Source organism: Oncorhynchus masou, chromosome 17, assembly GCF_036934945.1.
Source record: "Oncorhynchus masou masou isolate Uvic2021 chromosome 17, UVic_Omas_1.1, whole genome shotgun sequence".
Lineage (NCBI taxonomy): Eukaryota > Metazoa > Chordata > Actinopteri > Salmoniformes > Salmonidae > Oncorhynchus > Oncorhynchus masou.
This window is the reverse complement of record NC_088228.1, coordinates 7,499,688-7,520,719: the sequence shown is the minus strand read 5'-3', so window position 1 is coordinate 7,520,719 and position 21,032 is coordinate 7,499,688. Positions and strand designations below refer to the sequence as shown.

At 41.2% G+C, this 21,032-nt stretch overlaps 1 protein-coding gene across 1 annotated transcript; it reads right to left on the bottom strand.

Moving 5' to 3' along the window:
* Nucleotides 1-249: 249 nt before the first annotated feature.
* Nucleotides 250-10,941, bottom strand: LOC135558368 (zinc finger protein 37-like). The gene is made up of 2 exons (XM_064992119.1): nt 10,681-10,941; nt 250-1,740 (listed from the first exon to the last, which is right to left on the bottom strand). Exons 1-2 carry the CDS (start codon nt 10,844-10,846, stop codon nt 413-415), a joined length of 1,494 nt encoding a protein of 497 aa, XP_064848191.1. The 5' UTR covers nt 10,847-10,941; the 3' UTR covers nt 250-412.
* Nucleotides 10,942-21,032: the final 10,091 nt, after the last annotated feature.

Here is a 21,032-nt window from a genome sequence, read left to right as displayed (position 1 = left end):
TTATGGTGGTTAAGTGCACGGTGATGAGTTTCATGCCAAATGTCCAATGATGCTGGTGACTTAATGGCTACCAATTATATATATATATACATTTTTTTTTTTTTTAAAGGCTATTGATTTTATCCATATCTCATCATATAACCTACCTCGTCCACTTTATCAGCAGACTGTTGTTTATAGAGCATGTGCCAAAACCAGATTGGGCAAGTAATACCATGTATCGCAAACAGTGTGTGACAAAACCATTCGTAGAGTTGAAAATGCAATGGAAACATTTATTTGGTATATGAAAACATAAAAGCACTTTTGCGCTTAAGTTAACTACATCACACACAGCATTTTATCTGCTGAAAATTCAGTTTGTTGGAAACACACCCCAGATGATAAAATGGCCATGTTCTTTCTATATGGACTAGTCGCATGAAAATCCATCACCAATTGGATGGAAACCTAGATAGTGACTTTGAAGTTGATGCAATTTTAGAACTTGTGCAGTGCTATAGCATTTTCCACACACTGGGCACTTGTATGGTTTCTCCCCTGTGTGAACCCTCATATGTGCTGTTAGGTTTTCCTTCCGGCCAAAACATTTCTCACATTCGTTGCATTGGTATGGTTTCTCTCCTGTGTGAATTCTTATATGGGTATTCAGGTGTCCCTTATGAAGGAAGCATTTCCCACATTCTTTGCACTGATATCGTTTCTCTCCTGTGTGAGTCTTGTGCATTTTCAGATTAGAATATATGTGAATCACCATATGCCTGTCCAAGTTATGCTTACTGGGGAAACATTTTTCACATTCTTTGCACTGATACAATTTCTCCCGTGTGTGAATCTTCATATGCGTATTCAGCTGTCCACTATGAATGAAGCATTTGCCACATTCTTTGCATTGATACTGCCTCTCCCCTGTGTGAACCAACATATGTTGTTTCAGATGAGACTCAAATGAGAAACGTTTGCTACAAACATCACAATAATATATTTCTGTAGTGTGAGTTTGCAGGTGATCGATCATACATTCTGTGGACTCAAAGTCTTCTCCACACACACCACACATGTAGTCTTGGTTCTTTGTGTGTGTTTCTCGCACATGATGGACGAAATGGCCCATGAAAACAAAAGTCTCTCCACACACCTTGCAAGAAAAAGGAACAGAATTTCTTTGACTGGGGGATTTAAATTGGGGCAACTGTTTGGCTGTCTTGTCATCAGTACTAGTATGGGAGCTTTGTCCATGTTTTACCCATGTTCTAGTTGATTCGAGTAGTGTAGATCCTGGCAGTGTTTCTCCACTTTCCATCCCATTGTCATTGGCTTCGCTCTGAGCTGCAGAACAACCAGGATTTACTGCACAGAGGGGATGAGAGTCACTAGTTGGTTCTGGTACTCCATAGTCCTGTCCATTAGGTTCTGTTTTGATCTCTTCAATTGTGTTGGTGGGTATAGAGTGCTTCTCCTTGTTCTCCACAATTTGAGTTTGGTAAAGATGTGAGAGCTGAGGTGTGCCCTGATCATTGCAGTCACTTTTCACACAAGCAGGAGTGAATGTTGAGTCTTTGGTGTCAGACTCCAGCCCTTGAAGCTGCTCTTCCTCCTGACTGGTCCTGAACTCCTCGTGTTCCTCTTTAATGTGTGGGGGCTCTGGGTCCTCTGGGTCCTCCTGCCCCAGACTTGGGCTCCACTCCTGCTCACAGTGTTCCTCCTCTTCAGATACAAGGAGCGTGAGTTGCTGGGGGTCTGAAAAGAAAACAGACGGGAGATATTGCTGTATAATTTCATATTTGTGTATCATCCAGTTCCCTTATGCCCTGCAGACGAAATGTACTATTGCCATCACAACAGTCTGTAGCTAGCTGTAAGCTAGCTAGTTGTGTAGCCAATGCTGTGTGTTAGCCATAATTTTGCAGCCATTTCATTTAGCAGTACTGAATGCATACATTTTCATAATTTTTTTAGGTACTTCATTGTAAAAAAAGATTTTGGAAGCTATTGAAAATGCATTTATTAATGTCTACCTTTTTTTGACAGGTGTATTCTACTAGACACCTTTATGCATACATTACAATTATATTAAGGTACCACAAGAGCAGAAATTCACTTTCCCCCCCCCCACTGAAAGATGATCCCTAGAGCTTACCCATGACGTTGCACAAAGATTGAAGTCAATAAGTCATTGTTTTAGTCAAAGTATGATATAGCTGGGTTTCAAATGGGAAATCCGAGTGGGGACTTTTTTTGTGTGTGTGTCAATGTGGTGTTTCCCTTATCATATGACACGCTAATACTTTTCAGTCTACGTTTTTTGTTCAGGACTGGGTTTTATTTTAATGTTACCACCCATCAGCATGGCATTGTTTATTCACATGGGCATGGACTCTACAAGGTGTCGAAAGTGTTCTACAGAGATGCTGGCGCCAATGCTTCCCACAGTAGTGCCAAGTTGGCTGGATGTCCTTTTGGGGGGGGGGGGGGGGGGGTGGACCATTCTTGATACACACAGGAAACTGTTTGAAAAACTCAGCAGTGTTGCAGTTCTTGACACACTCAAACTAGTGCGCCTGACACCTACTATCATACCCCGTTCCAAAGGCACTTACATTTTGTTGTCTTGCCCATTCACCCTCTGAATGGCACACATACACAATGCATGTCCCAATTGTCTCAAGGCTTAAAAATCTTCTTTAACTTCTTATGGCTGGGGGCAGTATTGAGTAGCTTGGATGAATAAGGTGCCCAGAGTAAACTGCCTGCTATTCAGTCCCAAAAACCAAGATACGCATATTATTAGTATATTTGGATACAAAACACTGACGTTTCTAAAACTGTTTGAATGATGTCTGTGAGTATAACAGAACTCATATGGCAGGTAAAAACCTGGTTTGTAGTTTTTCAACTCATTGCCTATACAGTGTCTATTGGGTCATATTGCACTTCCTAAGGTTTCCACTAGATGTCCACTAGATGTCAACAGTCTTTAGAACCTTGATTGATGCTTCTACTGTGAAGAGGGGGCGAATGAGAGGGGAATGAGTCAGAGGTCTGCCAGAGAGGCATGAGATGACCACACGCGTTCACGCGAGAGTTAGCTTGCTTTCCATTGCAATTCTACAGACAAAAGGAATTCTCTGGTTGGAACATTATTGAAGATTTATGATAGAAACATCCTCAAGATTGATTCTATACATCGTCTGACATATTTCTATGGACTGTAAAGGAACCTTTTGACTTTGTCTGCTCGCGCGTCATGAATTTGGATTACTGTGCTAAACGCACAAACAAAAAGGAGGTATTTGGACATAAATAATGGACTTTATCGAACAAAACAAACATTTATTGTGGAACTGGGATTCCTGGGAGTGCATTCTGATGAAGATCAAAGGTAAGTGAATATTTACAATGCTATTTCTGACTAATGTTGACTACACAACATGGCGGATATCCGTTTGGGTTGTTTTGGTCTCTGAGCACTGTACTCAAATTATTGCATGGTGTTCTTTTTTTGGTAAAGCTTTTTTGAAATCTGACACAGCGGTTGCATTAAGAAGAAGTGGATCTAAAGTTCCATGCATAACAGTTGTATCTTTTAGCAATGTTTATTATGAGTATTTCTGTAAATTGATGTGGCTCTCTGCAAAATCACCGGATGTTTTGGAACTACTGAACATAACGCGCCAATGTATACCGAGATTTTTGGATATAAACATTAGAGGTCGACCGATTATGATTTTTCAACACCGATACGGATTATTGGAGGACCATAAAAGCCGATACCGATTAAATCGCCCGATTTTTATTTATTTATTTGTAATAATGACAATTACAACAATACTGAATGGACACTTATTTTAACTTAATATAATACATCAATACAATCAATTTAGCCTCAAGTAAATAATGAAACATGTTCAATTTGGTTTAAATAATGCAAAAACAAAGTGTTGGAGAAGAAAGTAAAAGTGCAATATGTTCCATGTCAAATATGTGCCATGTAAGAAAGCTAACGTTTCAGTTCCTTACTCAGAACATATGAAAGCTGGTGGTTCCTTTTAACATGAGTCTTCAATATTCCCAGGTAAGAAGTTTTAGGTTGTAATTATTATAGGAATTATAGGACTATTTCCCTCTATACCATTTGTATTTCATATACCTTTGACTATTGGATGTTCTTATAGGCACTTTAGTATTGCCAGTGTAACAGTTTAGCTTCCGTCCCTCTCCTCGCTCCTCCCTGGGCTCGAACCAGCAACACAACGACAATTAGCGCGCGCTAACTAGCTAGACATTTCACTTCGGTTACACAAGCCTCATCTCGGGAGTTGATAGGCTTGAAGTCATAAACAGTGCAATGCCTGACGCACAACGAAGAGCTGCTGGCAAAACACACGAAACTGCGGTTTGAATGAATGTTTACGTGCCTGCTTCTGTCTACCACCGCTCAGTCAGATACTTGTATGCTCAGTCAGATTATATACAACGCAGGACACGCTAGATAATATCTAGTAATATCATCAACCAGGTGTAGTTAACTAGTGATTATAATTGATTGTTTTTTTATAAGATAAGTTTAATGCTAGCTAGCAACTTACCTTGGCTTACTGCATTCGCATAACAGGCAGCCTCCTTGTGGAGTGCAACGAGAAAGAGGCAGGTCGTTATTGCGTTGGACTATTTGGGGCGGCAGGGTAGCCTAGTGGTTAGAGCGTTGGACTAGTGACCGGAAGGTTGCAAGTTCAAATCCCCGAGCTGACAAGGTACAAATCTGTCGTTCTGCCCCTGAACAAGGCAGTTCACCCACAGTTCCTAGGCCGTCATTGAAAATAAGAATTTGTTCTTAACTGTCTTGCCTAGTTAAATAAAGATTAAATAAAAGGTGTAAAAAAAAAAATAGGCAAGTCGGGCACCAAAAAATACCGATTTCTGATTGTTATGAAATCGTCCCTAATTAATCAGCTATTTCAATTAATCGGTCGACCTCTAATAAACATGAACTTTATCGAACAAACCATACATGTATTGTGTAACATGAAGTCCTATGAGTGTCATCTGATGAAGATCAAAGGTTAGTGATTAATTTCTCTATTTCTGCTTTTCGTGACTCCTCTCTTTGGCTGGAAAAATGGCTGTGTTTTTCTGTGACTAGGTGCTGACCTAACATAATCGTTTGGTGTGCTTTCGCTGTAAAGCCTTTCTGAAATCGGACACTGCGGTGGGATTAACAAGAAGTGTATCTTTAAAATGGTGTAAAATACTTGTATGTTTGAGGAATTTTAATGATGAGATTTCTGTTGATTGAATTTGGCGCCCTGCACTTTCACTGGCTGTATCAATGCCGTTAACGGGATCTCAGCCCAAAGAGGTTAACTTGTCTCCTCCCCTTCATATACACTGATTTGAAGTGAATTTAACAGGTGACATCAATAAGAGATCATAGCTAAGGTTGCAAAGGTTCCGAAACTTTCCGGTAAATTTTCCATGGGGAAGTTAAGCACAGGAATTTGGGGAATTTTGCTTAAATTAATTAAAAACAAAATAGCTTTTTTGAACCTTTTTTTGTGGGATACTCATAAAGCAATTCTAGGTCTTGTGGCATATTTTGGTTAAACTATCCCCAATTCAATGAAATTGCTCAACCCTCTGCATGTGCAGTGCATTCTTCCACCAAATGTGCAGCTGATTCTCAAGATCTTGCACACGAATGAGATGCTATTGAGCCCACACTTCTACACTGTCTGAGACAAGGACTACATGTTTTCTGGTAAGTTTTGATTACAATACTGGGTGGGGTGAATATATAACATACATGTTCTTCGCCCAGCATACACCCCTCCAACCAGAATGCTTTATTTACTAATTTGCTATATGCAGAGTTCAACAGAGTTCAAGTGAAGGTCAAGCAAATCATAGAGAAAGCAAACTGTATTGCAATCATCTCTGATGGGTGGATGAGTGTTCGTGGGCAAGGAATAATCAACTACATCTCCACCCCTCAACCAGTATTCTACAAGAGCACTGACACAAGGGACAACAGACACACCGGTGTCTACATTGCAGATTAGCTGAAGGCAGTCATCAGTGACCTTGGAGCACAGAAGGTATTTGCACTGGTGACAGACAATGCTGTGAACATGAAGGCTGCTTGGTCTAAAGTGGAGGAGTCCTACCCTCACATCACACCCATTGGCTGTGCTGCTCATGCATTGAAACTGCTCCTCAAGGACATCATGGCACTGAAAACAATGGATACACTCTACAAGAGAGCCAAGGAAATGATTAGGTATGTGAAGGGTCATCAAGTTATAGCAGCAATCTACCTCACCAAGCAAAGTGAGAAGAATAAGAGCACCACATTGAAGCTGCCCAGCAACACCAGTTGGGGTGGTGTTGCCATCATGTTTGACAGTCTCCTGGAGGGGAAGGAGTTTCTCCAAGAAATGGGCATATTACAGTCTGCCAATATAGACAGCCCCATCAAGAGGATCCTCCTAGATGTATTTTAGGAGAGCGTGGTAAGCAGCCTGAAACCTATAGAAGTAGCCATTGCACGGATTGAGGGAGACAATGCCATCCAGTCTGATGTTCAGACTGCTTGCAGATGTAAGAGAAGAAATATGTACTGCCCTGCCCACTTCACTGTTGCTACAAGCAGAGGAAACTGCAGTTCTGAAATACATCAAAAAGCGTGAAGACTTCTGCCTGAAGCCCATACACGCCGCAGCGTACATGTTCGACCCCAAGTATGCTGGCAAGAGCATCCTGTCTGGTGCAGAGATCAACAAGGCCTATGGTGTCATCACTACCATGTCTCACCACCTTGACCTGGATGAGGGCAAGGTTCTTGGCAGTCTGGCGAAGTACACTTCCAAGCAAGGGCTTTGGGATGGAGATGCAATATGGCAGTCGTGCCAACATCTCATCAGCCACCTGGTGGAAGGGACTTTGTGGATTTGAGGCTCTTTCACCTGTTGCCTCCATTATCCTCCAAATCCCACCAACATCAGCCACCTCAGAGAGCAACTGGTCCTTGTTCAGGAACACACACACCAAAGCACGCAACAGGCTGACCAATACAAGGGTTGAAAAATTGGTGGCCATCAGGGCAAATGTGAGGCTTTTTGAGCCTGACAAGTCATCCTCAACAAGGTTGGAAAGTGACAGTGAAGATGAGGCCTCAGAGTCTGATGTTCAAGAGGTGGACATTGAGGAGGTCCAGGGAGAAGACATGAAAGCCTGAGAGGAAGACAACCAAAGCTTTCGTTTCTGGACTATCATTTTACACATGTATGTTGAAAACGTTTTTTGGGAGTTGCGATGGATCATTGGGGAACATTCAATATTCCCATTTATTTTGTTGTTCAGTGAAATCATCCCATGTGAAGAGTCAAGTCATTTAATTAAAGTTCAATTCGTAACTAAATTGTTTTTTTTCTATTTTTCTATTTCTGCACTTTCTCTTGGAAGGATTTAATCATTTGCAATTGTCTACATATGATAATGTAAAAGGTTTGTGGCTCCATATGCCATGGTAAATATATCCAATGCAAAAAAACATCTACATTTAAATGGTATTAATATTAATTCCCATATATTCCCATATATTCCCGTTAATTCCCATATATTCCCGTTAATTCCCATGGAAAGTTTCCATCTCTGAATATTCCTCAAAATGTGCAACCCCAATCATAGCTTCCACCTGCTCAGTCTGTGTCATGGAAAGAGCAGGTATTCTTAATGTTTTGTATACTCTCTCTCTCTGTGTGTGTGTGTGTGTGTATAAATACTATAATTGCGAGATATGATTGCTTTTTGCAACTCTGCTCCACCCGTCGCCCCAAGATGAATGGTTTTGACCATTAAAGTCTTGCTTCACTGCTTTGATTAGTGCCACAAGTTGTCTATCCTATAATGAACAGGTACCGTGAAAGAAAATTAAAGTAACTTATCTATTTTGTTGTGTCTGATGCACTTGGGGGTTGTTGTTTCATGTCATTTGTGACGTGCATCAAGAGCAAAGTCCTTGTAGCCTATCATTTCACCTCCCCTGTGAGAACCAGGAGTACGTGCTGACTTGGCTTTGCTGTACCGCAGCCTACCTACCAAAGGTTACACCGTCAATTTCAATGTAGAAAAATGCATGTCTCTTATGGAAGATGCTAAAACTTTGGAGATAACAATAGATGGGCAAGTCGAAGATACTGATTTCAAATCAAATTTTATCTATCACATGCGCTGAATACAACAGGTTTATTTAACTAGGCAAGTCAGTTAAGAACAAATTCTTAATTACAATGACGGCCTACCGGGGAACAGTGGGTTATAACTGCCTAGTTTAGGAGCAGAACAGATTTTTACCTTGTCAGCTCGGGGATTTGATCTAGCAATCCTTTGGTTACTGGCCCAATGCTCTAACAACTAGGCTACCTGCTGCCCAAAGGTTCTACAGCTGCACCATCAAGAGCATCCTGACGGGTTGCATCACTGCCTGTTATGGTAAATGCTCGGCCTCCCGACCGCAAGACGCTATAGAGGGTAGTGCGTATAGCCCAGTACAACACTGGGGTCAAGCTTCCTGCCATTCAGGACCTCTATACCAGGCAGAGGAAGGCCCTGAAAATTGTCAGACTCCAGCCCCACTAGTCAGACTGTTCTCTCTGCTACCGCACGGCAAGCGGTACCGGAGCACCAAGTCTAGGTCCAAGAGGCTTCTATACAGCTTCTACCCCCAAGCCATAAGACTCCAATCAAATAGCTACCCCCATACTATTTGCATTGCTCCCCCTCTCCTTCACACTGCTGCTGCTACTCTTATTATCTATACAGTCACTTTAATAACTCTATCTACATGCACATATTACCTCGACGAACCGGTGCCCCCGCACATTGACTCTGTACCGGTACCCCCTGTATATAGCCTCCACATTGATTCTGTACCGGTACCCCCTGTATATAGCCTCCACATTGACTCTGTACCGGTACCCCCTGTATATAGCCTCCACATTGACTCTGTACGGGTACCCCCTGTATATAGCCTCCGCATTGACTCTCTACCGGTACCCCCTGTATATAGCCTCCGCATTGACTCTCTACCGGTACCCCCTGTATATAGCCTCCGCATTGACTCTGTACCGGTACCCCCTGTATATAGCCTCCACATTGACTCTGTACCGGTACCCCCTGTATATAGCCTCCACATTGACTCTGTACCGGTACCCCCTGTATATAGCCTCCACATTGACTCTCTACCGGTACCCCCTTTATATAGCCTCCGCATTGACTCTGTACCGGTACCCCCTGTATATAGCCTCCACATTGACTCTGTACGGGTACCCCTGTATATAGCCTCCGCATTGACTCTCTACCGGTACCCCTGTATATAGCCTCTGCATTGACTCTGTACCGGTACCCCCTGTATATAGCCTCCACATTGACTCTGTACCGGTACCCCCTGTATATGCCTCCACATTGACTCTCTACCGGTACCCCCTGTATATAGCCTCCGCATTGACTCTCTACCGGTACCCCCTGTATATAGCCTCTGCATTGACTCTGTACCGGTACCCCCTGTATATAGCCTCCACATTGACTCTGTACCGGTACCCCCTGTATATAGCCTCCACATTGACTCTCTACCGGTACCCCCTGTATATAGCCTCCGCATTGACTCTGTACCGGTACCCCCTGTATATAGCCTCCACATTGACTCTGTACCGGTACCCCCTGTATATAGCCTCCACATTTTACTGCTGCTCTTTAATTATCCGTGACTTTTATTTGGTTGTACTTTTCTTAAAACTGCATTGTTGGTTAAGGGATTGTAAGTAAGCATTTCGCGGTAAGGTCAACACCTGTTGTATTCGGCGCATGTGACAAATAACATTTGATTTGAGCTGTGCCCTCTGGTGGGCGCCTTTAAAGGCTAGTACACATAGCACCGAATGTGATTCTGGCGTCTGCCGATCGTTCAGCGCGCTGTGTTTTAGGGACCACCGGCTGGAGATGTCTGACTGTGGACATTTTTCACACGATTCTACATTTCAAATCAGTGTTCACTCGGTTCGCAAGCTACGTTCAGAGGTGCGAGGTACTCTCGGCCAGCAAATGCTATTGTTGTGTCTGAGCCCGAATTGAACTAAACATTAAAATGTTTGTTTTTTAAATATATAAAAACCTATTCTTTAAAAAAAAAATTGGAGTAGTAATGTTACTGTCCCCACTACAACAAATAAATACTTAACATGTAATGTATTTATTGATATACTGTAGAATTCCATTCATTCGAGAACTGCTCCTTCTGGGATAACAGCAGGGGCGGCCTTTAGCCAGCAGCATGGCTTGCTAGAAGGGATCCAGCTTTTGACCATTTAAAGTCAAACGTGGGATTATTTTTTGCATTTTGGCTATCGCTAACCTTAACCCAATTATCCTAACCTGGTACGAAAATCTGACGTTAATTTAACAAAACCTGTAACCCTTCAAGCCGCGACCCTTCAATAAAACCTGGATCCCTTCTAGCCATGAGCCTTCAAAGCCCGTCATTGTCCAATACATAGCATCAACAATCCAGGGTTAATACGCATCATTGGGTCTAGCCAGCTAACGTTAGCTTAACTATGCAGTGTGCCTTATTTAAAATCTTATGATGCCACAGTTGGTTAGCTCTCCCATTAATTCAATACAGACCTGCTCTATGAAACTTGGGCTTGGTTAACAAATCAAGTAGTCGTCGCAGACGTTCGTTCTCTTCCTGGTAATCTGTTATCGTTCTCTCTACTGCCACTGATATCTCTGCAGCAGCTGCTGTTAATCGTTCAGTCAGATACGCATTGAACAACTGCAGTTTAGACATTTTGATCGAAATGAAAGTCGATAAATATGTAATAATCCTTTCAAATTGTGCATGTAGCCTACATTTCGCAAGGTGCGAAATTTCCCACAATCCTGTGTTTGTCTTCTTCTTTGTGTGATTTTTCCGGCAGATTAGACCCGGTGCTGCCTTTCGTTGGTTGGAGTACGGATTAAGTATTTGGTCACAAAAATGGGGAAAATCTTTTCTCAAAAGCCCATGTATATTTTCTTCACTAAAATCTCTCACTCCCAAATATTTCTGCTGCTGCAACTAACAAAGCTTTCTTCTGTGATTTCCGCTCCATCAGTGCCGTAAAGTTAATCGTTATGGCTATAAACGCAAGAAATTCAACCTTACTAAAAACGTATCCTCCCTGTATGTCTCTCTTCAGGCCTACTCACTGGGGGGCTCCCAGGCGAATCACTCACCCTTGGGCTATCTTAAACTCTCTTCACTGCCTCAGCATATTAAACTTTCTGCCCCTCTCGAACTCTCGCAATTTCATCCTGTCGCTTCCTCACAGGGCACTTTGGATCCCCAGTTGACACAAGATGCCTTCTCTATCCCAACTCTAGGCTCCCTCTAACTGTGCCCCCCTGCAAATTTCTCACATTGTGGGATCTCCCTTCTACACACTGCTGTAACATGCCAGTTTATTATTATTTATTTATGTCCCTAGTTTCAAACAGGATGGATTATTTGAAATGGTTTGTCTCAGTACAATTTGCCATCTTTTCACTCCAAAGGGTAAAACACAGTATCACATTATTAATTATGAGTGTTTGCAGTACCATTCAAAACACGTTCATATCACATGTATTTAACATAAGTGAAAAGCAGTTTTCTAAATAAAATATATTTGTAATGCGCATTTACAATATCCACAGGTTTCTACAGCTTGGTGCTCAAGGTTGATTGTTTTTAATAACCTTCCCATAATATGCATGGCTCCTGAGTGGTGCAGCAGTCTAAGGCACTGCACCTCAGTGCTAGAGATGTCACTGCACCTCAGTGCTAGAGATGGCACTGCACCTCAGTGCTAGAGATGTCACTGCACCTCAGTGCTAGAGATGTCACTGCACCTCAGTGCTAGAGATGTCACTACAGACCCTGGTTTCAAATCCAGGCTGTTTCACATCTGGCTATGATTGGCAGTGTATGTGTATAGTGTATAGGGTGTATGTGCACAATTGGCACAGCATTGTCTGGGGTAGGCCATCATTGTAAATAAGAATATGTTCTTTTAACTGACTTGCCTAGTTACATTTTATAAAAATGTTTACAAATGTGTCCCTGGGATGTTGAGATATTTTGAAAGCTGATTGTTGACTTTTGAGTTCGATTTTTTACTTGAAATAGACTCGGCAAGAAATTAATCTAAAACAAATTTATTCAACTTATTAGGAACTTTATGGCAAAATGTAGTTTTACGCATAAATAGCCATACCCAAAAGTAATCATTTTTTATGAGATGGCCAAAAACCATAACTAGTAATGCTGCATAGTTCTAGAAAGGTCTGGAAGGCACCTTTCTGGTTAAATAAATAGGAATTCATTTCTGAGGTGTACTCACTTTGAGGACACAAACTCAAGTACATAATACAAATCTAATAATAGTAATGCTTTCTATATATAGTTACAATAAAATAAACGACTTACTATAAGATTTCACCTTTCTTATAACTGTAAAATAAATATGATTATATTTAATGACAGTTCAAATTTGGCCCCATTTAATATAACTGACAACAGACCATTTTCTGCCAAATCTCCTCTGAGCAATTCTGAGACACCATTTGAATGTCTGCAGACTCCTTACAACTTCAGCTTTACGCACAAAGTGGTGTAATTTTTTTCTCTCCATATTGTGAGCTCTAAATCGGAGAATATCACAGCGAAATGAGAGGAAGAGATGCCCAACTCGGGGGAAAATCTGTCTCCCTCCAGCATGTGGCGTATTTTCGTTGTGTCGCCCACCAAGCGAGGTGTTTTTGTATGGATGTCATTGAGAACATCGAATTTGTTCAACGAATAAATTGATCGCTTATTTGCTATGTGAGGTTTATTTGATCTAGTAAAAGTTTGGTAATGCTTAAATTGTTACGAGCATGCTGATATAAGTAGTTGACATGTGACAACCCGGCAACTTTGAGAAAAAACACTTTATATGGGCGTTGTCTCGAGACGGCTATGCATATTCATGACATGAGGCTAGTAGCATAGCATCTCTCTCCCATTTAATACAGGTGGTTGATGTCAACAACTCTCATTGTTAGGGCAGAGAGACATGTATCCTGTTAGTATATCCATAATCTTTGGATGAGACCACGATTGCTGAAATCACTAGACTGTCCCCTTTCATAGGGAGAAGCTATACGAACACACCTTTGATTACGTTAACCACGCAGATCAGAGTCAAGTGGAGACTAATGAATTTGGTTCAGTCAGTCGTCTCTGATGAGCCTTTCCCATTTCCCAGGAAGCTAGTTTATGCTGGCTAGCTGGCAACAATAGCAGCATGGTGGAGGAGGGAGATGTCGGACGTGGAAGTGCTGGTTGATGGCGTGCGGTTGAGTGAAGTTGGTGAGAATGAATGGAAGACACTGACAAAAGGGAAATGGAGCCAAAAGTTCGAAAGTTGTAAACAAACATCAGTTTCTTGTAATAGTGTGATTCATTGACAATTGTGTATTTCTGGGAGATCTATTAGTGGTCACAAAGATAGTTGAGGCATTAGGAAAGGTAGAGTCAGAGTGACAAGGAGTGGTTTTGTTTTGATTTCCTGGCTCTAAATTATTAGGATCTGAAGTGGAGAGTTGTGATTTACAGACCAAAGCACCAATAAAAAGGTGTTCAAATCAAATCACATTTTATTGGTCACATACACGTGTTTAGCAGATATTACTGCGGGAGTTAGCGAAATGCTTATGTTTCTAGCTGCGACAGTGCAGTAATATCTAACAAGTAATATCTAACAATTTCACAGCTGTCTTGTCAGACTTCAGTGCAGCTTTTGACATTATCGATCATAGTCTGCTGCTGGAAAAACATACATGTTATGGCTTTACACCCCCTGCTATTTTGTGGATAAAGAGTTACTTGTCTAACAGAACACAGAGGGTGTTCTTTAATGGAAGCCTCTCAAACATGATACAGGTAATAATCAGGAATCCCCCAGGGTAGCTGTTTAGGCCCCTTGCTTTTTTCAATCTTTACTAATGACATGCCACTGACTTTGAGTAAAGGCAGAGTGTCTATGTATGCGGATGACTCATATATATATATTTATTACATTTCAAATTACAACAACAAAAAAAACATATTTTCTCTGAAGAAACATAAAATAACAAATAAAAATATACAAACTATATACACTACCGTTCAAAAGTTTGGGGTCACTTAGAAATGTCCTATGTTTTTGAGAGAAAAGTTTATTTTTTTGTCCAGTAAAATAACATCCAATTGATCCGAAATATGACTTTTGTATGATAGAGTTCTTAGAATACAAGTACATGTATATTTAAAATTTACCAAAGAGAATGAAGAAATTAATGACTAATTCAGTAGTTTTGTTTTCATTTGAATAATAACATATTACAGTGCCTTGCGAAAGTATTCGGCCCCCTTGAACTTTGCGACCTTTTGCCACATTTCAGGCTTCAAACATAAATATATAAAACTGTATTTTTTTGTGAAGAATCAACAAGTGGGACACAATCATGAAGTGGAATGACATTTATTGGATATTTCAAACTTTTTAACAAATCAAAAACTGAAAAATTGGGCGTGCAAAATTATTCAGCCCCTTTACTTTCAGTGCAGCAAACTCTCTTCAGAAGTTCAGTGAGGATCTCTGAATGATCCAATGTTGACCTAAATGACTAATGATGATAAATACAATCCACCTGTGTGTAATCAAGTCTCCGTATAAATGCACCTGCACTGTGATAGTCTCAGAGGTCCGTTAAAAGCGCAGAGAGCATCATGAAGAACAAGGAACACACCAGGCAGGTCCGAGATACTGTTGTGAAGAAGTTTAAAGCCGGATTTGGTTACAAAAAGATTTCCCAAGCTTTAAACATCCCAAGGTGCACTGTGCAAGCGATAATATTGAAATGGAAGGAGTATCAGACCACTGCAAATCTACCAAGACCTGGCCGTCCCTCTAAACTTTCAGCTCATACAAGGAGAAGACTGATCAGAGATGCAGCCAAGAGGCCCATGATCACTCTGGATGAACTGCAGAGATCTACAGCTGAGGTGGGAGACTCTGTCCATAGGACAACAATCAGTCGTATATTGCACAAATCTGGCCTTTATGGAAGAGTGGCAAGAAGAAAGCCATTTCTTAAAGATATCCATAAAAAGTGTTGTTTAAAGTTTGCCACAAGCCACCTGGGAGACACACCAAAACATGTGGAAGAAGGTGCTCTGGTCAGATGAAACCAAAATTGAACTTTTTGGCAACAATGCAAAACGTTATGTTTGGCGTAAAAGCAACAGCTCATCACCCTGAACACACCATCCCCACTGTCAAACATGGTGGTGGCAGCATCATGGTTTGGGCCTGCTTTTCTTCAGCAGGGACAGGGAAGATGGTTAAAATTGATGGGAAGATGGATGGAGCCAAATACAGGACCATTCTGGAAGAAAACCTGATGGAGTCTGCAAAAGACCTGAGACTGGGACGGAGATTTGTCTTCCAACAAGACAATGATCCAAAACATAAAGCAAAATCTACAATGGAATGGTTCAAAAATAAACATATCCAGGTGTTAGAATGGCCAAGTCAAAGTCCAGACCTGAATCCAATTGAGAATCTGTGGAAAGAACTGAAAACTGCTGTTCACAAATGCTCTCCATCCAACCTCACTGAGCTCGAGCTGTTTTGCAAGGAGGAATGGGAAAAAATTTCAGTCTCTCGATGTGCAAAACTGATAGAGACATACCCCAAGCGACTTACAGCTGTTATCGCAGCAAAAGGTGGCGCTACAAAGTATTAACTTAAGGGGGCTGAATAATTTTGCACGCCCAATTTTTCAGTTTTGATTTGTTCAATTTTTTTTAAATATCCAATAAATGTCGTTCCACTTCATGATTGTGTCCCACTTGTTGTTGATTCTTCACAAAAAAATACAGTTTTATATCTTTATGTTTGAAGCCTGAAATGTGGCAAAAGGTCGCAAAGTTCAAGGGGGCCGAATAGTTTCGCAAGGCACTGTACATATTTCATTGTAAATACATGGGTCTTAATGAAATTAAAAACGTTATTACTTAACTCGCTCCAAAATAACTTCAGAGTCACACTGTTTCCCCTTCTTTATCACAGAAAAGGCATACGACCTCTAAGTCCATGAATTTAGACAACAAGTTATTGGGTATATTTTGATATACAGAATTTGTGGGGAGCAACCAAGCTTTCTTCCATTAAATTTCAGTAATACAGTGCATTCGGAAAGTATTCAGATGCATACAAAAATTTCAAAAACCTGTTTTCGCTTTATCATTGTGTGTAGATTGATGAGGGGGAAAAATAATTAAATCAATTTTAGAATAAGGCTGTAACATAACAAAATGTGGAAAAAGTCAAGGGGTCTGAATACTTCCCAAATGCATTGTATATGCATTCCAGAACAATTTACTTCTAGGAGAGATTTTGTTCTTGGAGTTCAAAAGTTCAATGCACGCTGACACAGTTGCCAGGTGCACAGTGTTTCCTCCAACACATTGGTGCGGCTGGCTTCCGGGTTAAGCGGGCATTGTGTCAAGAAGCAGTGCGGCTTGGCTGGGTTGTGTTTCGGAGGATGCACGGCTCTTGACCTTCGCCTCTCCCTAGTCCATACGGGAGTTGCAGCGATGGGACAAGACTGCAACTACCAATTGGATACCACAAAAAAGGGTTAAAAAAAACCAACAATAAACTTTTTTTTTTAAATACTAAAAAATATGACAATTTTTTTCACCTCATCAATCTACACACAATACCCCATAATGACAAAGCAAAAACAGTTTTTTAGAAATGTTGGCACATTTATTAAAAATTGAAAACAGAAATGCACTATTTACATAAGTATTCAGACCCTTTGCTATGAGACTTGAAATTGAGCTCAGGTGCATCATGTTTTCCATTGATCATCCTTGAGATGTTTCTACAACTTGATTGGAGTCCACCTGTGGTAAACTGAATTGATTGGACATGATTTTGAACCTGTCTATATAAAGTCCCAAAGTTGACAGTGAATGTCAGAGCAAACACCAAGCCATGAGGTAGAAGGAATTGTCCGTAGAGGGCCAAGTTCCAGGATTGTGTCGAGGCACTAATATGGAGAAGGGTATCAAAACATTTCCGCAGCATTGAAGGTCCCCAAGAACACAGTGGCCTCCATCATTCTTAAATGGAAGAAGTTTTGGAACCACCAAAACTCTTCCTAGAGCTGGCCACCCGGCCAAACTGAGCAATCGGGGAGAAGGGCCTTCGTCAGGGAGGTGACCAAGAACCCGATTGTCACTGACAGAGCTCCTCTGTGGAGATGGGAGAACCTTCCAGAAGGACAACCATCTCTGCAGCACTCCACCAATCAGGCCTTTATGGTAGAGTGGCCAGACGAAAGCCACTCCTCAGTGAAAGGCACAGGACAGCCCACTTGAAGTTTACCAAAAGGCACCTAAAGGACTCTGACCATGACAAACAAGATTCTATGATCTGATGAAAACAATATTCAACTCTTTTGTCTGAATGCCAAGTGTCAAGTGTCACATCTGGAGGAAACCTGGCACCATCCTTACGGGGAAGCATGGTGGTGGCAGCATCATGCTGTCGGGATGTTTTTCAGAGGCAGGGACTGGGAGACTAGTCAGGACCGAGGGAAAGATAAACAGAGCAAAGTACAGAGGGATCCTTGATGAAAACCTGCTCAGGACCTCAGACTGGGGCGAAGGTTCACCTTCTAACAGGACAACGACCCTAAGCACACAGCCAAGACAATGCAGGAGTGGCTTCGATACAAGTCTCTGAATGTCCTTGAATGGCCAAGCCAGAGCCCAGACTTGAACCAGATCGAACATTTCTGTAGAGTCCTGAAAATATCTGTGCAGCGACGCTCCCATCCAATATGACAGTGCTTGAGAGGAAGAATGGGAGAAACTACCCAAATACAGGTATGCCAAGTTTGTAGCTTCATACTCAAGAAGACTCGAGGTTGTAATCGCTGCCAAAAATGCTTCAACAAAGTACTGAGTAAAGGGTCTGAATACTTATGTACATTTTTATTTTGAATCAGTTAATTTTTATAATACTGTTTGAAATGTTAATGACTCATATTTTTTCAGTCCTTGAATCAGTTAATTTTTACAACACCAATTAGGACACCACCAATTAGAACACCACCATCAATGAACTCTTCTTCAACCAGAGCTTTGTAAACGCCCTCGTCCTTCCACAGAATCTGTTCCTGAGGCAACCCTCTTTCACACACTGTATGATTTGGTCTCTATAAAGGTACTACAGACATCTTCAACCCTTTTACAAAGAGTCTCAAGGTGTATGGCCCCTCGGTGGGTTCAGAGATATATCTATGTGTTTAAGTACTACTGGAGTTGACAGTGCAGCAGTGGCTCCGACACCGTTGAGGTAACTAGACCACTTGTGCTGTAGCTGAACTGGAGAGAACCTTGACCTTTTATTTTGAATGACCTGATCTCGTTTTGTTGTTTTCCCTTTTGGGTTGTGTATTTATCTACTATTATTCATTACTGTATTCCTGCTTTGCCATTACTGTATTCCTGCTTTGTCATTACTGTATTCCTGCTTTTCCATTACTGTATTCCTGCTTTTGGAAACCATCCTACCCTCTATTTCACACACTGTATGATTTGTTCTCTATAAATGTACGACAGAAATGTTCAACTCTAAACGGACGGGGACCAGAGTTTAGACAGAGGTGGCCTTAACAAAAGTTAAGTACTTCTCCATTCCATTACAATGTTTTGTAATCATATTTGGAGAGAGTCAGGTACTGTTAAGATATACGGACTTATGGTTGAGATCTATTGTATTTGTCTCTATGGCTCTGTTGTGCTATACAGCGCCATCTGCTGACAGAATATTTGTCTTCCACGCAGTACAACATGACCCAGGAGAGGCCTACTGCAAGCACTGGATTGGAGCCTTCAGAGCGTTCCTTCCATGGGAGGACAACAGAACATTCTGAATGGACAGTAAAACTGAATGTTACCTTTTTGAATGCCCAATCGGGACATTTATAAATTGTTAAAATAATTAAGGAACGCCCTCAGGTCTGCTAATCCGTTTTCTACTGGACCGGTGGTTCGGCTCCTGTTACATTTTAATTTTATATATTTGTGATTAACAGCAGCCTACTAGTTAGCAACATGACATTGTTGACACATTCTGGCAGCTCAAATGTTGTGGCTGAAGCTGGACTAGTGCAGGGCTCTCCAACCCTGTTCCTGGAGAGCTACAGCCCTGTAGGTTTTAACTCCAACCGTGTTCCTGGAGAGCTGGACTGTAGCTCTCCAGGAACAGGGTTGGAGTTAAAACCTACAGGATGGTAGCTCTCCAGGAGCAGGGTTGGAGTTAAAACCTACAGGATGGTAGTTCTCCAGGAGCAGGGTTGGAGTTAAAACCTACAGGATGGTAGCTCTCCAGGAGCAGGGTTGGAGTTAAAACCTACAGGATGGTAGCTCTCCAGGAGCAGGGTTGGAGTTAAAACCTACAGGATGGTAGCTCTCCAGGAGCAGGGTTGGAGTTAAAACCTACAGGATGGTAGCTCTCCAGGAGCAGGGTTGGAGTCAAAACCTACAGGATGGTAACTCTCCAGGAACAGGGTTGGAGTTAAAACCTACAGGATGGTACCTCTCCAGGAGCAGGGTTGGAGTTAAAACCTACAGGATGGTAGCTCTCCAGGAGCAGGGTTGGAGTCAACCTACAGGATGGTAACTCTCCAGGAACAGTGTTGGAGAGCCTTGGACTAGAGGATCTAGTGCTCAGATCAATGCATTTGGAATTTGCTAAGTCACTACAAAGGTGCAGTTCCCAGAAGTGGAGCTGTCACTTAATTCAATGGATGGGAAGCCTTATCATTGCATGTAGTTCTAATTAAATTATAATCGTTCAAGTTCATTTTATTCTTAAATGTAGGACATCAAATGATCACATTTGGATGAGTTGACTGCAATGTGGCAGCAGTACTTTAACTGACTTGCCTAGTAAAATAAAGGTAAAATAAAGGTAAAATTAAAAAATTTAAAAAATTTTAAAAACTTGAACATTAACAGCCAATACGGATAGTCCAACAATTTATAGACGGTAAGTAGATAATTCCTTAAATGTTGATGTGCTGTAAAAAAATATATATATGCCATCCCCATACATACTATTATACTCTGACATAACTTACACTCTTTCAATCAATCAATTGCTACTGTACTTTAGTGTCACTAGATCAAATGTATGCATTCTACAAATTCTGTATCATAAAAATACATATCTTGAAAAACAATGAATTTAACTGCCAAATATATCTCTGCTCACTTGTCTCCATTAGTCTTAAAAGTGGGCAGAAAATATTTACATTAAGACGTTCCAAGAACAGTGTCGGAAATATAAAAGTCTTTATAAAACTATAACTTAGGTTTACTAAGTTATATCATATACATACTTTCTCCCGGTCTGCAGCCAGAGAGAGATGGTAGGCCTCGTCTTGAAGACACCGTTTCTCCCACATTTCCTCTAGAGACTGAAATCAATACAGGCACAGGAATAAACGAAGCCATTCAGATTGTTAACTTACAAGAATAATCCTATAACTAATATTATACTTTACAATTTGATGATAAAAGTGGTCAAGGTCATTTAACATTCCAAACCTCTGTTGTCAGTGAAGCTTGTGGTGAGTCAACAGGGAGGGCTATCTTCATAGGCAAGAGTCTCTGCCTCCGAGGTTGTCTCCTCCCTTACAGTTTCCTTTAACATAACAACACAAGAAAACACTTGTTACTCAAATACTTTCTTTCTTTTGAATACATATTCTTTAAACATGTATTTACTACCTCCCCTTTCCTAACCAGTGGCAATTTTAGCATGTACATCTTGCCAGCAAAGCCACTACACAACAAAACACTAAACAATACATTAATTGCACTTAAACGGTGACAAACGGTGCCC